This window comes from Astatotilapia calliptera, chromosome 5, assembly GCF_964374335.1.
Source record: "Astatotilapia calliptera chromosome 5, fAstCal68.1, whole genome shotgun sequence".
Classification (NCBI taxonomy): Eukaryota; Metazoa; Chordata; class Actinopteri; order Cichliformes; family Cichlidae; genus Astatotilapia; species Astatotilapia calliptera.
In genome coordinates this window covers 8,033,662-8,050,926 of record NC_137426.1, presented here as the reverse complement: position 1 = coordinate 8,050,926, position 17,265 = coordinate 8,033,662, and the positions used below count along the sequence as shown (strand labels likewise).

The 17,265-nt window shown below is 38.5% G+C and overlaps 3 protein-coding genes across 4 annotated transcripts in view; 2 read left to right on the top strand and 1 right to left on the bottom strand.

The window, feature by feature from the left end:
• nav1b (neuron navigator 1b) overlaps positions 1-16,659 on the bottom strand; it is an 83,786-nt gene extending 67,127 nt beyond the window's left edge. The window contains exon 1 of one of the 2 annotated variants that reach the window (XM_080301141.1): positions 16,563-16,659. The gene's annotated coding sequence lies outside the window, so the exon portion shown is untranslated. Of the gene's footprint in view, positions 1-1,837; positions 1,978-16,562 lie in introns of those variants that run through there. The other variant, XM_080301143.1, reaches the window with a different exon arrangement.
• Positions 6,812-11,409, top strand: csrp1b (cysteine and glycine-rich protein 1b). Its single transcript, XM_026167012.2, has 6 exons — positions 6,812-6,938; positions 7,800-7,909; positions 8,362-8,530; positions 8,797-8,926; positions 9,020-9,113; positions 9,943-11,409. The coding sequence occupies exons 2-6, from the start codon at positions 7,801-7,803 to the stop codon at positions 10,017-10,019; spliced, it is 579 nt and encodes a 192-aa protein (XP_026022797.1). The 5' UTR covers positions 6,812-6,938; position 7,800; the 3' UTR covers positions 10,020-11,409.
• Positions 15,784-17,265, top strand: tnni1b (troponin I type 1b (skeletal, slow)). The gene is made up of 5 exons (XM_080301145.1): positions 15,784-15,910; positions 16,001-16,132; positions 16,264-16,353; positions 16,506-16,682; positions 16,892-17,265. The coding sequence occupies exons 1-5, from the start codon at positions 15,902-15,904 to the stop codon at positions 16,994-16,996; spliced, it is 513 nt and encodes a 170-aa protein (XP_080157271.1). The 5' UTR covers positions 15,784-15,901; the 3' UTR covers positions 16,997-17,265.

Genomic DNA, 17,265 nt, shown 5'->3' with positions numbered 1-17,265 from the left:
TAGTGTTCAGTAGCTCACTGACCAGAATGCCTACACTGCTACTTCTTTTGACAGGATGATGAAAAGGAAACTACAAGGCATCTGCAAATGCAGCAGGTCTGAAAGTCTTGTACATGATGGGTACTCCCGGGAAGAGGCTAAAATATGCCCTTAGCTACATTTTATAAAAATCACCATAATAAATGTCTCACCAGAGACGACTGTTTCTGTGTTGTGTCATGATAATCCAGCAACTCTGAAATTAGTTAAGTTCACGTTGCATACATGTTAGATCTGTTTTATTTAGAATGACATCACCCACCATTAGTGTTATAGTGTTATGCCAAGCCCCATGTATGGACTCCCTTTGTAGAATTGAATTACTTTATGGTTTGCACTGTATGCATTAGTGCATGCTCACGTTGAATGGCACTTCAGTTCTGTTTAGTACAGACCAGCATGTGTCTGCGGAAAAGCACTACCAAGTACCAAATTGAAAGAAAAAAAAAAAGTGCTGATAGAGCATGCTTTGTCAGATTTTTTTCTTGGTTTTTTTATCCCTCTAAACATCACATTGATGTTACACAGATAGGCACATTCTTACCAGACAGCAGTTTGACTCCCAGTAATTTCAGGATTCATAATCCTCATCGTATTCTTGCCCAACTAATGTTATTCCCATAATGTTAGCAATCTAACACTTTACACTAAGATACTGAAGCTTACCTTCTAAACATCAGCATAGTGGAAGTGCCAGCATGCACACAGTACGTTAGCATGATGAGTGCAGCATGTAGCTTACACAACCACCTCACAGAGTCTCCAGGAATTTCTTTGTTTTCCACTGCATTGTGGAGGAGTTTTTCTATATCATTTGGGAAACCATTAAACATCTGAGAAGTTGTTTGTTTGCTTGTTTTTGTTTTAATCTGCCATTGAAACTGTAGCTGAGTTTTGGCCATTTGGAGATGAAAAGCTGTAAACAGTTATAAAGATATTTTCTTTCAGTTGGATTACTGGTCAATGAAAAGAACTCAATGAGCTCAGTGCAATAAACCCAATATTTGAATTTATATCAGCCTCTCAAAGAAATATCTTGAATTTTGGGCTGCTAAATACTCTGCTGAATCTAGGCCTATTGGCATTGAAGCAGCCATTAAAATCACACAACATATTAGCACACGGACTTGATAAAATGATATATTTCATTATTTTTCCCTCCTTAAAACTAAAACTCTTTAAATTTCAAAGGAAGTCTTGTCTTCCAGCACTGAAACAAGAGCTCATATTGATTCAGTCTTTGATGAGGACATCAAAAACCAAATCACGAATAATCACAGGCTACTGGAGCTCAGTGTAAACTTAGTAGATTAGCAGTGATATGGATGAGCCTGACGCAGAAGTAGCCTCCAGCACAAACAGTTATGAGTCAGCAGTATATCCCAGACATTTGCTAGGCATATGACTCCCTGTACAAGGCACGGACAATAAAAATCTTTGCAGGAATTAGTTGAGCTGTTTGACTGTGTCCTATTCCCCTCAGGCTCTTTTTCTTTTTTGTCATACACATGATAGAAATCTCTCCACAGGACACTGCTGTTAAAGGACTGTGTGTGCCGATTCCTCGCATGCTCAACAAATACTACATCAAAATGCACTTATGGTAGTAGAATCATTCAACTGAGATGTTTAGAGAGAACAGGAAATAAAAAGCTAGTATTAACGAAATGATTTCAAGTCCAGTTTAATTCAAAATAATTTAACAGGTAGCATATTTCTTGCTAGTCTATTTTTATTATAACGGATTATTAAACGGACATTGTTTTCTCTATTTATTAAGCAAGAAACCCAAACTTACCTATAATTGACGCTGACAAAACTTAATGAAATGCTAACAAGCTCAGAACATGTGGATGCTGAGTGATGAGCAATATCTCCAGACCTCCATCAGTCCATCCTCGTTGCAGCCCATGTGCTCAAAGTCCTGTGGAAGTCTACTGTCCGGTATGCAAATACCCAGAACACCAAAGAAGCAGCTTCCAGCTCTGAAGCATCTCAGCCTCTGTCCGATGCCTGGATCAAAGTGGGACTGCTCTCTTCCCGCTTGCATAACAATACTCTAGACACATCCTCAGCTGCTGCTGGTGCCTGTGGATGGGACTACTTAGCTACCAGGCGATCTCTCTCTGACTTGCAAATGGACCTGGCACCGTTCCAGTCCAAGTCTTTCTGAACAAAAGTGCTGAGCTTAAACTGGGTCATATACCTGGTGAAACACTCATAAAACAGCCTCATATTCTGCACTTAGTAATCTCTGGCGCTTTCTGTCACTGCATAGCTTGGCGGGTTGCGTATGCATCTTTTCTGCCTGGCGCTCAATGTCCTGAGTCACAGCTAGAGCCAGTGAACTGGACTAATTTGAATTGTCAATGCATGTTTGTAGTTGGCTGCCTACGGGGCACAGGCAGCACGACCCCTACTGAGAATCTGGGCCAAAGGAAGCCGGCTCAGAGGTGTCAGCTCAGGAAAAAAAAAGAATGACAGGAGGAGCGATGATATGGTGACAGCATGGGTTCACACATTTTTTTCCTCATAATATTTAAGGCTGGGATTACAAACTGTGACTAAGACACCCCTCTCTGTGTGGTACAACCAAATATTAGAAAGCGAGTCATATGATCAGCTTACAAGGTTGAATATGTGCAGGCTAAGGACATGTAGTGGAATATAACTAAAATTAACCTGTGCTGAAAGCAATGAAACTACACACTTCAAACGGGTGTGAAGACAGAGGGCAATGAGTGATTTGATGGTGGGGTACGCCATAATTCTCGCACATTTGAGAAAATTGCCTGCCCTTGAAGTTAAATCGCTCTGCAGGATGACTTAAGTTCACAAGGGGAGATTATAGACTGTGGCAGTTTAGAAATTAGACCCCTATGTCCTCTGTGTCTGAGTCTTAAACAGGAGATAAGTGAGGATTACAGTCAAAGATGTGCACTGGCTGGACGCAGAAATTTTCAGAAAACTGTAATTAATCCTCACGCTGCACAGATACTCCACACGTTTGCTGTCTGACCTTGAGAGATGCAAATTACTATCTACATTATAAGATCCCTCGCACAGGGCTGAACATAGTCACAGCTTAATTAAAGGTGGCAAGATAAACAATCAGTAGTATTACAAGCAGGTACAAACATCTCAAGTGAACTGCAATGATAAAAAAAAAGTCCTTCATCGTCTTATTAACTGTGCACTTCACACTCTGATGCTTGCATGTGCTGCGTCAGATAATAAGCCTTGTCACCTTTTGCATCAGCACACAGCACATATAACACAGACAGAAAAACGGGTGTGTCTCAAACATAAGCTCTGCCCATATGTGACCTCTGCTGGCTAATTCGTGTAGCTACATCTCTACGCCTCTCATTATGGCCACAGTGCGTGCTGCAAAGCAGGACTTTGCAATGGATTCAGTAAAACATCAAACTGCTGCTCCCTGAATCAGAGAGGATTGTTCAGTGCTGAAATCCTGCCAAAAATCCCTCTAAACACAATTATCTCATTCCCACCCCACCCTAAATGCATCCAAGGTTTTTGCTGAACAAATCACGGTTATATTTTTCCATCCTAATCTGCTCTAATGACATTAGACAAAACATTGCAAACACTTTTGGTTACTTGTGTTTGAAAAGCTATTTTTGCTTTCTCACACAAAATAATAGAGATTCAGAATGGAGGGAGAACAGGTTTACTGCTAAAAAGTTCAAATTCAATACACTTTTCAATGTGCCGAAAAGGGCGCCTAGTGCAACCAATGACTTGTGCATCAGTCTGATCCTTAAATGCAATATTTAAGGAAGTTAATCAGAAAATTACTAAACAATATTGTTTATTATTTCCTTTTCTTTTTTTAATGTCTTTTTCCTTTTTCTCTGTTTGATTAAATGGTGTGGAAAAGGTCAGCAAGAAGTAAAAACTTGCCATAAAAATTTATAAAGGTGAAGGTAACATATTAAAGCGCTTGTTTAAACTAAAGATATAAGGTGAAATAAAACCAGAAAGTACTCTCATTAGAGAAGCTCAGCTGTGTAAATTTGGGGCATTTTGCTTCTAAAATGACAGATTACTTTTATAGATTCCTCAACTAAACAGTTTAATCTTAAGTAGTGAAATGAAAACAAACACAAAAACAACCAGTGAAAAACTGGAAAAAATTAGGCTACATGAGGTTGTTTTGGCAGAAGTAACACATGACAACATGAACCAAACTATGAATATCAATCAGTTGAATACGAAACACTGCTGTGTATCCAGCCAAACACACCAACACAACACAAACACATTCTCAGTGTGAAGTCAGCTCACCTCTTCCTCCTCACCTGATAACTGGCAAAGCTTCTCCAAGAAATGTTGCCAAAAGCAAGATCATTAGCAAAGAAGTGCTGGATTTAAGTCAGGTGTTTTGTTTTGTTTTTAAAATAGGACCAAATTCCTCCATGAGACTTCAAGAGCAATCACTGCTCCTCCACACACTGATGGATGGACCACAGCCCAGCTCCGTCACTGCCTCTTATCATGCTTTCCCTCTCAGTCTGTGCTCTTCCTCTGGATTAATCCATTGAGTAGCTGTCACTCCACCCCTCTCTTCCTCTTGTTTCCCTCTCTGTCATGAGCCTAATCACATGTACACATACTCTACAACTAGCCAAGGCGGATGTCCACAGAGCAGAAACAGAGGGCTAGTGTTAGCCAATGGCAGGCTATAAATAGGCTTCTTGAGTTCATCATTGTCTCTTCGTATGATGGTGAAGAGCCTGGAGGGCTTAGAGGGAGGGAGAAAGGCACAGCATCACTATCTGCTGGCTTTTACTTCTCTCCTTGCATCGGCTGTAATCTCCATATCGGTTTCACTTCTCCTTATCTGTCTCTTTCATAGGGAGATATCTGAACCTAGCATCAATCATGTTTACGAATGAACGAATGAATGAAAAATAATCCAAAATACAAGAAACTGTGACTCTGTGTTATGATTTACTGAACAGTGGGATGATTTATATCATACCATGCATCAATCTCTTCCGTCTGAAAGGTCATGCGTGCATTTTTTTTTTTCCACCAAGAAGGGGAATGCCTTCTACAATTGTTGAATGTCATAGTGCACAAGATCAGCAGCAAAATGTCGGCAATTGTTCTTAAAGCAGAAGCAGGTAAATGCACATGCCACAATAAGCAAAGCTGCTAGTCTGCCTTAATAGACGTACAGACATGTTTAGCTTCAGTTCTTTTTCACATAATGTCTGTTGCTTTTATGAAATTTTATATTTCAACAAACAACAAACTGTAAGCGTTATTATTGTGGGAGCATTTAGGAACCACAGCAAAGTGGGGATTCCAAGTTCTGAGACGCATAGTGCATAAAAGTCTCCAACGCTCTGCTGACTCAACAGCAGAATTCTAAACCTCCTCTGGCATTAACATCAGCACAAAAACTGTGCACCAGTAGCTTCATGGCCAAGGAGCTCCTGTAGGTGTAATGTGTCAGTGGCCCAGTACTTTTGTCCATATAGTGTACATGTGAACTAAATGCAACTCGAGAGAAATATCTAAACTACTGCCCACAAAGTTGCATCAATCACTTAAACTCAATGATGTCTTTGAAGAAATTACTGAAGGAAAACGAACGTTGCATCTCTTTAGTAAAACACCTTGTAAGGAAACAGTACAAACCTTATCCTTTATTCATGCTTATCTGAAAGAAGGAATGTGTGCAAGCACTACAAAAACTGGGATGTGCACATTTCCCATTTAAACAAACACAAATGACTTTCTCCCTGAAGAATAATAGTAATGCTCTTATCTAAAGTCAGAACCAAAACAATTAAAGCTGCTCTCAGCTACAACATGGCAGACAAATGGATTTCATTTTTTTTATTTAAAAAAAAAAAAAAAAAAAAAAGGTTCATAAATATTTCTAATGGGTTTCTTTATTCCTGCCAAATCACACAGCTAAATGAAAAGTTCTGCTGCTCTTTTGTGCCATTTAATTGTTGGTTTCTCTAGTGCAATCTTACTTCTATGGTTACAAAGAAGGTAAACCTAAAACATATATTTTTTGTCACTGGGACTTGTGGAGGATGTACTTTATATCTTGCTTAGTTTTCTCAGAATTTTATTCAGTCTTTTTATATTCTAATGATTTTCTTTGCTTATGTAATGTACTTTGAAATACATTGTTTGAAAAATAAAAGCATTTCCATTGCCCTGCCTTTCTTCCTCTTGTTCTTCTTTCAGGTGCTCCCTTTAGGGGTCAACAACAGCTCATCTGCTTCCATCTCACTCTATCCTCAGGACCATCTTCTGTCACACCACCCCTCTGCATTTCCTCCATCACCACATTCATCCTTCTATGAGGTCTTAATCATTCTCTCTTGCCTGGCAGCTCCATATTCAACATCCTTTACCCATAATACCTACTATTCCTCCTCTGCACATGTGCAAACAATATAAGCCCTGTCTCTCTGTTGCTTTGACCATGTGTGTGTGTGTTTAAAAATAAGTCATTAAATGATGTTTATCTAATATTTATATCAGTTTTCAATTCTCAAAGCTCTCAAAATTCAACCTTTTACCTCTTCTTACCACTTGGGACAACGAGTGTGCAAACTTACAAGTTGCAGACATTTAGCAATTTGATTCAAGAACACAATATAAAACACATGCCACGACAGTGAATCTTCATTCCTTCTCTCTCCCATCTCTCGATAACTACTCATTATCTTCCTCCTCCTCTTCCTCCCTGCATCTCTCTCCCTCCGTGTCTTTTTGTCACAGCTCCTCCCTCACTTCAACATGGGCCTCCCTCTGTTTCTCTGCTAACAAGTGTCTCTTCTCAGCTCAGCTGTCTCACTGTTTCATCAAACACCCACTGAGAGGAGCGTCGCTTTGACTTGTTACGGGTAAGATAAATCTGAATAATTTTTTATATCTCAGCACTTAATCATACAATTTCACGCTGCAGCACAAATTTGTCTTTACTTTGTGCAAGCAATAAATGCACGATGGAAGTTTTACTTGAAATTGAAATGTTTGGGGTTTTTTTGTTTTTGTTTTTTTAAATTGGGAGTAAATATAATAACGTAAAAGAAGCACTGTAGACATACAATTTAGAAATAGTCAAGAGGCTTTTCCTGAGCATCAGTAGCACTGGCATCCAATAAGAAATAACTGCTGTTTAATATCTAAAAATACCTTCAAACAAACTTTCATTTTTTGAGACAATTTTATGTGTGATTAGAAATAATTAACTATACATAAAAAAACAAAACAATGTTGGATCATCAAAAGTTGTTAACAATGCTGTTGTGACTACAAAACAAATTAAAAGTAGATTATTTGATTTCTCTGTGTATGATAGCACGAACCAGGCATATCTGAAATGTCACATAGTGTGTTTGCCATTAAAATGCTTTGAATTTTTGAAACCCAGAGCGATATTGATGTGGTGTTTATACAGAGCCTCACGTCATTTTATCTGAGTAAGCTGGTTTAGTGCTATCTAAAAAAATGCAAGATACTTTGCATTTTACAATAAGGTCTGAACAGCCCTTCTGTTATCCACTCAACCCAGCAGGCTTAAACTGGAAAACAGAAGAAAGAGCAATATATCAGAGAAAACTGGTGCTTCTCCTTTTATAGGAATTGTTGTATCTAGCCTCAAGTGCTGCAGAAGGCCTCTGTCTACTGACCAAGAATGATCTGAACATTATATATACAATGGATGAGAAATATACATAAGCAGCTCTCCTGTGTGTTTGCAGAATGCCTTTAGGGGGAGGAAATAAGTGTGGCTGCTGCCAGAAACCTGTCTACTTTGCTGAGGAAGTGCAGTGTGAGGGAAAGAGCTGGCATAAATCCTGTTTTCTGTGCAGTAAGTATTGAGAACTTAAGGTAATCCGAATCATTTGATCAACAACTTCTTTAAATCATAAGAAGTGCCCGGCGGGAATGCAGAGTATTTGGCATCACAGGAGTAAAGTGAGCATCCACAGCTTTTCACTAAGACATCTCAGTCCTTATTTGGATCCACTGCAAACATGTGACAAATACTTGGGCTTCCTTTTATGGCGAAGGAAGGTACACACACTCAGTCTCAAACACTGAGCAGTATTTATCTGAGACTGCCACTGTGGTGTACACCATTCCCTTCTGTCACACAGACTTTGTGGGTATGCCACAGCTAAACATCTGTTTTTAAAAAAAAAATGGCGGCTTGTGGTGGGTGACTGCTTTTGAAAGATAAGCTCGTGCTGTAGATGCTTGAGAACTAACGAAAGAAAACTATGTGTATATTTGTTTTTCTCCCTTTATCTCTGTTTTAAGTGGTGTGTAAGAAAAACTTGGACAGCACAACTGTGGCTGTTCATGTGGATGAGATCTACTGCAAATCCTGCTATGGCAAGAAATATGGGCCAAAAGGCTATGGCTACGGAGGTGGAGCTGGCACGCTGAGTATGGATACGGGAGAGGGTCTTGGAATCAAGCCTGAAGTGTGAGAAAAACAACTTCCTCCTTTCTTTAACTGCTGAAACATTCAGATATATAACAAAGAACTCTATAATCAAAACAAAGACTAATATTTTATGTATGTTTGATTTACCACATGATATAATAAAACACACCAAACCTCTTCAGGTTCTGTATTTAAAGCTTAAATGACAGATGAGTACGAGGAAAGAAATACATTGATTTTTTTTTTCTTAATTCCATATGAAAAGCTTTCCCCCCCCCCCCCCCCTCTTTCTCTTCTAATGGCAGGCAAGCTCCTCATCGCCCCACAAATAACCCCAACTCCTCCAAGTTTGCCCAGAAAGCAGGAGGCTCAGATGTGTGTCCACGCTGTGGGAAAACAGTGTATGCAGCAGAGAAGGTTATTGGGGGAGGCAATGTAAGAAAGAGAAAAGCTGCAGTCTCAATGTGCAGTCTTGTTTCAAAATAAAAGTAGATGACGATTTAAAACATTTCTTCCATGTCTCTTCAGTCATGGCATAAGAGCTGTTTTCGCTGTGCCAAATGTGGAAAAGGACTGGAGTCCACAACCCTTGCTGATAGAGATGGGGAGATCTACTGTAAAGGTTTGTGTATAAAAGTATTATCTAAAAGACAAAAATATCCCCGGGTTCAAACTGATTAAATATAGAAAATGCCATTTTTTCTTGTGTAATAAGTGTATAGTACATTTATATTATATTACCATATTTTAATTACCAAATAAAGACATAAACTGACATGTCAGTTTATAACTGACAAAATAATAAAGCATATTAAACACTTCCCATCTGTCTGTTCAAAGTCACTCAACTGAGTAAAAAGACAAAATAACATTGAAAATCACTATGATATCTCTGGTATGTTTGAGTTGAACTGCATGTCCACTGCCAAATTACTTGAGACAGATGCTCAAATGGCAGCAGCTCTGACACATTGACCAAGATTTCATTAAATTTATGCATTCATTTTTTTTAATTTTTTTTTAAATTAACACCAATTCTAATGACAGGCCTAATTGATTTTACGACTGTAAGGCCAATCCAATATTCAATGATCAATGAGGCCAATCCAACACTTTGTGCGATATTCATTAATAACAGGAACATTTCAGTAGACAATTAAGAATATGTTTTCCCACACATTCCTTCAGTCTTCCATCAGAAAGCACTAACACGTTTATGCATTGCAAAATGGTCCACTATAGGCCTTTCTCAGTTCTAAAAAAAACGTCTAAGTGCATTCGTAGTAAACCCTTGACAAACAGCAATAAAATTATAATTTCCCAGTATATAGTTAATATTTTATATGCTTAAATGTTGATATCCTTATCAAGCTCATAATTCCAGCATTAGTTCTATATTCTATATACAAATTATGCACAGGATTTCTCATTCATTTTAATTTCCTTTACAGGTTGCTATGCAAAGAACTTTGGTCCAAAGGGTTTTGGCTTTGGTCAGGGTGCAGGCGCTCTTGCTCATTCCCAGTAAAGCCTGAAGCCTTAGCTCACCTGGGACTGACATCTGGTGGGCTCCGATATCACAGCTTCTGGGATCTCTCAGTCAACATGAAGCTTATTTCACTTTGCCCTTTCACTTTAGCTACAGGCAATGAAAAATGAAAGAAGCACACATCAGCAGCTCTTTGAAAATATTCACCAAGCAAAGTCTGCTCCTTACTTGATGTTGCATTAGACTCCAGTGTATACAACCCCAAGTCCAAAAAAAGTTGGGATGTGTACGTGTTATAAATAAAGATGGACAGAAGTGATTTGCAAATCTCATAAATCTATATTTTATTCACAATGGAACACAGAAAAGGCATTACATGCTTAAAATGAGGCATTTTACTTTTTCATTTTGAATTTGCTGGCAGCAGCATCGTTCAAATAATTTGGGATCACGACAGCAAAGGAAGTGCAAACGTAAGACTAAAAAACACAAAGCAGTAGGAACAGAAATTCAACAATCTGGAAAACACTGCATCCACAAATTGATGATCAGCATTCTGAAATTTTACCAGAAAGTAATATACCATCATCAAAAGATTGAGAGAATCTGAAGAAATCTGTGTCCAAGGGACAAAAATGAAAATCAGTACTGGAATCATGTGATCATCAGTAAACTCATCGGGACGACATTAAAAACATAACGGTCATAGATATTGCCTGCATGTACTCAGGAACACCTCTAGAAACCATCGTCTCTCAACACAGTTCACTGTGTCATCCACAAATGCAGGTTAAACCTCTATTATCCAAAGAAGTGCAAATACAGAGGTTACAGAAACAAGTTCCAGACTTGTATGGACCGTTAAAGGAAGACGAGTTGGTACACCGTGGTAAACACGGCCCTGTCACAACTTGCTTGGGACAAGGCTGTGACATGTTTTTGCTGTCAGATTCAAAATGACCACATTTTATTTTAAATTTGTACATTTTCTCAGTTTACACATTTGCTATGTTTTTTATTTTCTGTTGTGAATAAAATGTGAGTTTGAGATTTGCAAATCATTGCATTCTATTTACCTGATTACATTTGCTACATTGACATAAGTGTAGCAAACACATCTACAAATGTTACACTGACATCTAATTCGTGTGCACTCACTGAGTAGTTAACAATTTGGCTTAAACAGCACTAGAACATGTACACAAAAGCAACTTGGCTTATCGAGTGCTAAATTTAAATAACATCTAAAAATAATAGACAACAAGAACAAAAGAAGAAATTATACACTGACAACTGTGAGAAAACAGTCTTAAATCATGCCTCAGTTACATTGGTGCTGAAGCTTTTCTTACTGCCGAATGTTATAATTAATATCTTAAGAAATGCATTTCTTGCTCTAACACAAAATAAATTTAATGGCAAAAGCAAACAGTAAGTTTGAAAGTTTTCCTTACTTGTCGTAGTGCAAAGTTTTTCATTGTTGTTTTTTTATCTGCTACTCAGATCTGATTAAATCAGCATGCATGTTTATGTGATCTCAAGTGTGCTTGACAATCTTTCTAAATGATTATCTAACTTAACAACATGCCAGTTGTTGTGGTGAACAACAGAGCCATAGTATTCAGCCCCATCTCTGGCTGCACCGAGGAGTTGGCACACTGGCCAAAGCGCTATGCAGCTGTGGTGGTGGTATTTGTACCACCACCACAGATGTGTGAGTCACATCGGCAACAAAACTACAGCAGAAAGTCACGCAAACATCAAGTGTTACAGGGAAAAGCGCAACTCTTTCATTTTGTTGCTATGCTTACATAAATATGCACTAGTCACCAGAATGTTATGGCTAATATTGTGTAGGCGATCCAGTTGCAGCTGAGGGTTTCCTGTGGTGTCTGCTATGGACTGAACTTATTCTCTCCTTCATTCTTTCTTGGCAGTCTGGTGGCAGTTGCAGTCCTGTTTCTTAAAACCAGTGTTTTGTTGTGTGTTGTTTGGGAGTGCCATTGCCGTAGGGATTTGTGCCATTTTGGAACAATGTTTATGTGGGTGGTAACATACAGATAAGAGTCAGTACTCAAACTTTTTGAATCGACAGCATTATCAATCACACATCCCTCGTCTGTGATTTTAATGGTGCAGCAGTTTGTGTTAAATAGGAAAACCCCACAGATCCCCTTAAGCCAGTTTCTGTAGAAAGCAACAGAGTAGCACTCCATCACAATAAGATGCATTTTTCAATTATCAATAGGTCCGTCTTTAAATTTCTCCATATATTGACGTAATGTTGGTGTACTTGTTATACACTACCATATCACATTAAAAATCCAAGAGCAAAGAAGGGAATATGCCATCATGTGACCACTCAGTGACAGGGCACTCAGTTCTATGTCATATCAGACTTTACAGAACAAGTACTGGCAGTTTATCCACATACACAGTAATAAAACCTGAATCATTCGGTTGACATTTTAAAGTTTTTTGTCTTAGAAAAAAACAAACAAAAAAAAAAAAAAAAAAAAAAAAAAACCCAGAAAACACCCAGAGACTAGTGCAATGTACACCACATAATCCCTTTTCATCTGTATTTATCCTTCCTGCTTCCTGGAAACAGTGCTACAAACACTCACAGGACTGCCGATTCTGCCATATATGCTGTGGAATCAGAATCAGCTGCCATGAGCTAGGAGGGCAACTCAAATCAGATGCAGGGATTGAGTCCTGACTTAGTGAGAGCAAAAGATTATTTCCTACATAGTCCATTTCACATCCTTGCTTCAAAAATAATAAATAAATAATAATAAGACACAGCTTGAATTATAACTGAAAGAGTACAAACACATTGTACTCTTGCCATAGTTTTGAAAAACTAAATGTTTTCCCAGCTTTCAGTCATCACTGGGTGACAGGCCTGGGCTGTCCCAAGTCCCAGTCTTGCCTTTTGATCTGCCCCTTTATAAAAGCAACACATCAAACAAATACAACCATCAATTTAAGAGTCTTCTGATTAAAGATGACTGTTTGTGTCCCATACTTGACAGAGCTTCAACATAGTTACTTTGTCAAATAACTGTTTGTGTTCCAGCAGTCAGGATGTCCACTGGACATGCGCGTAGCCATTTGACTGACTATACTGCAAACTCATGGCAACCACCCTCTATCCTTTCTGGCTGCTGCAGTTTCTGATATTGACAGCATATATGGAAACAATATAGTGCCCCACTTCTGGTCACATGCGACCAACAGGTGGTGCCCGTTATCCAGCAGATCTAGGCTTTAGCAAATTTACAGCCACATGTTTTAGGCTCTGTGGATGGTTATATCCGGCTCTCTGTGTGAACTCTAGATCAAAGCTGCTGTATCAAATTAGGACTTTGTTAGGCTATTATGTACATGACTGACTTTCAAACTGGACTTTCATGTTTGTTGTACTAAGTGGAGAGTATGTCGGTAACACAAACATCGCCCAGACACAAATAATTTCATGGATTACTTTAAGGACTTACTGTCCTTGTGAGTGTGAACTGAGCACACAAATGTGTGTTCACAAAGACAGCCATATTCATCTGTGTTTTTATTTTGCTTGGAGCACACAAACCCCCAAATGCAAAGCATGCACACAATTGCAGACCGAGACCCAGTATCAAAGAGTGGCAGCATCACACGGTGTTGCAATTTGTCTATGTTTAGTTGTGAGGCCGTGGCCAAATGAACACTGGAAACTGCATTCCTGTCTTAAAACCAAGGGCTTAATGTTGTCTGCAGCCATTATCCTAATCAGACCAATGGGGCCCTTCAGTCTCAAAGGGGACATGGCAAGTCTCCAGTATCTCTTTCAACAGCCACAGAAAACCTCAGAAAATCATCTATACTAACAAGACAGACTGTAGGCTGCTTTATAGTTGATTTAACTGAGGTGATGAGGAGGTATACACAAAACTCTGACCAAATGTCAGAAGAAAACAATAACTGATCCCGCCTAGAATTTTAAATAATTTACTTTTGTAAAAACAGACTAAAGATGAAAAATTTATTCAGAATGATGTTGTTTATGCCACTTTGCCACACATTAAAGTTCACACATATTATTATGAAGAATAGAAAAGCGGTGATCTGTCAACACAACACAAGCAGCACAGGCACGATTATCTTGAGACCACCCCCTCTTATGGTGTGTGTGTGTTTTTCTATTTAAGTCTTATTGTGATAGAGAGGAGGGCCAAAAGGGAGCTGGAGATAAATGTTTCACTGTTCTTCTCTCCATCACTTCGTCTTTGTCTGCATCCACAACATCAGCAAAGAAAGGTAATGGCATAGTCTTCCTTCTACACAGAATACTAGCCAGTGTAGTTTTCCCTGTTCTTTTTCACTTTGTAATATATTAATTTTCAATATATAATTTTATTACCAATATATAAACTGCTGGTATTTAAGAAAAGATCAAATAATATTTTTTTTCCAGATAATACTTTGGTCTATTTCAGCAAATAGCAAAAAGTAATAATAATTTAAAAAAACAAAAACAAAAAAACAAAACGACATGTATTACAGGTTACCTGAACCGAAGGTGACAACTCCTTTTTTTGGTTGAGTTTGATCAGTAGTCTGACATTCAAAGATTTAAAGTTCAATTACCTACAGGAAGAAAAGCAAATCATGATAGTTCTTTTCTTGTGCAAGAATTTAAAATTGTTTTTCATAAACCATAAAAATAACAAATATGTCAAACAGTAAATAACCTGAATAGCAGGAAATGTATTGCTCTTTTTAAAGCATTACAACAAAGCACTCCCAGTTGTTGATCTGCTAACACTGTTCAGTAGCTCAATAGAAACCTGTAATCCGCAACTAGATTCAGTTCACTCCCTTAAGCAAGAAAAGGCCAAACTGCTTACTTCAAGACAATAAATTATGAAGGGTGTCTGCTTGTTTTGTCTAATGTGGCTATAAGCTAAATATCTGCATGGCTATAAATTAAAACAACAAAGTACTGTAACACAATATGTTACACCATCGATGGAGAAAAAAGAATATATGTGTCATATAACTTGGTGAACATCAGTCATGCAGTTTAAGTCTGGGATGTTCTAAGATTTATAGAGCCAGTCTATATTTGTGTCTTGATGCTACAAAGCAGTGAGGGGGAAAGTGGGAAATAAATGCTATCAGGAGTGGCTGCCATGTCGAGGGCCTGGCATGCTTTTCCATGTCTGCCATCACTTCCCTTTCATTGTTATCAGCACTGAGAGGCAACTAGATGATTTTATCCAGGAGGCTCAATGAGCACAAAGTAACAATGTCTGATAAATTTAATAAAATAAAAAAAACATTGCTAGATAAAGTAAAGTTTTGTCATCCGTTATCAATTTCATGAATAACCGACCTCACTTGTCGTAAAGAATCTGGTATAACAGGCCTTGGGATATCTCTAATGTATACTTTACCGGTAAGTCTTTTAACACTATACCATTGACTCACCCATTGTGTCTTTCAGTGGTTCCCACTGTCAAGCACTTCAAAAACAAAAGGTTTTATTTTTGTCTTCCAGGGGGAATTGAATAGTCAAGATGCCTGAGAAAGCGTAAGTATATTGAGTTTCTATTATTATTTTAATTGCCGATTGAGAGGATCATTTACAAACAGTAAATAGAATTTCCGTAGAAATATAATTTAAACATGGCAGGAGCAGTCAAGAATTACAATGAATTGAATTTCCTGTCATCAATAATAAAGCACTAATGTTGGCCTTCTGTTTCAACCAACAGACCAGAGGTAAGACTGAACTAAATATATTTACACTTACTAATGCTTCAAAAACAGCCACTTCAATCAGCATTACTGTAGACTAATAAAATGCCACAATATGATTAAAGAAACTGTGCTTTTTGCAGAGGAAATCTAAAATCTCAGCCTCTCGCAAGCTCATGCTGAAGGTGAGTAATCTGCAGCATTTGGCACACAATAATATCTCACTCAGAAGGATCGATCAAATAATTACATTTACTTGGTGTATCGTGTTTCAGAGCTTGATGGTAGCCAAGGCCAAGGAGGAACTGGAGCAGGAGATTGTAGAAAAAGACGAGCAAAAGGCAAAGTTTCTGGAGGAAAAAGCTCCTCCAATACGGACCGGTGGCCTCTCCTTAGCAGAGCTACGGGTACCATTTAACATTCATCATCATTTTGTTGCCACCCACAGACTAAAGTTACGTGTGGTTACAGAAATTACACTGTCAAGAACTCAGCTATTCATCTCAGGACATTACGGGGAAATGATCTAACTTTGCAGATATTATGTGAGGAGCTGCATACCAGAATAGATGTGGTGGACGAGGAGCGCTATGATATTGAAGCCAAGGTCTTGCATAACACCAGAGAGGTAAAAAACACAACTGTAGCAAAACTTAAAAACTAAAATAAATGTATATATCAACATCAAATAGATACATATATATCTGTATGTCACTTTATAATATCTTATTTTGGCTTCAGATAAAAGGTAAGGGGTTTATGTCAAATTATCACCTCTAGATCAAAGACCTGAACATCAAGGTATTGGACTTGCGAGGGAAGTTCAAGAGACCTAACCTGAGAAGGGTGAGGGTCTCTGCTGATGCCATCCTGCGCTCCCTACTGGGCTCTAAACACAAGGTCTCTTTGGATCTGCGAGCTAACCTAAAATCCGTCAAAAAGGAGGACACAGAAAAGGTGAAGTCATGAGAAAGAAAAGTAAAATATACAGACACAGCTACTGACAGGAGATGCTTTGGGCAAAAAAAAGAAATTAATACAGATAATCATTTACTCCCCTTGTGCACAAGATGTGCACATCAGGTCTTCTGCTGATGTTCTCGCCAAGTATGAGTGGCAAACTGTGAAAAATCATATCTCTCATATGTATTCTGTGTGTGCTGCAGGAGAAGACAGTGGAGGTGAGTGACTGGAGGAAGAATGTGGAGGCCATGTCAGGCATGGAGGGCCGCAAGAAAATGTTTGATGCTGCAAAAGGCCAAAACCAGTAAAACAGCTGGCGAACAAACAGCTGGCTAACAAACAGTTGGCTAACAAACAGTTGGCTAACAAACAGTTGGCTAACAAACAGTTGGCTAACAAACAGTTGGCTAACAAACAGTTGGCTAACAAACAGCTGGCTTTCATCTAATCACCATCACTTGCATACCAAAGATTTCTGAGCACAAAGCATAAGGGATGCTTGGTGACTTCACATAGTCAAGTCGTTTAAATACTCAGTATCTTTCCTCAACACTGAAATAAACAGCATCTCTATTCT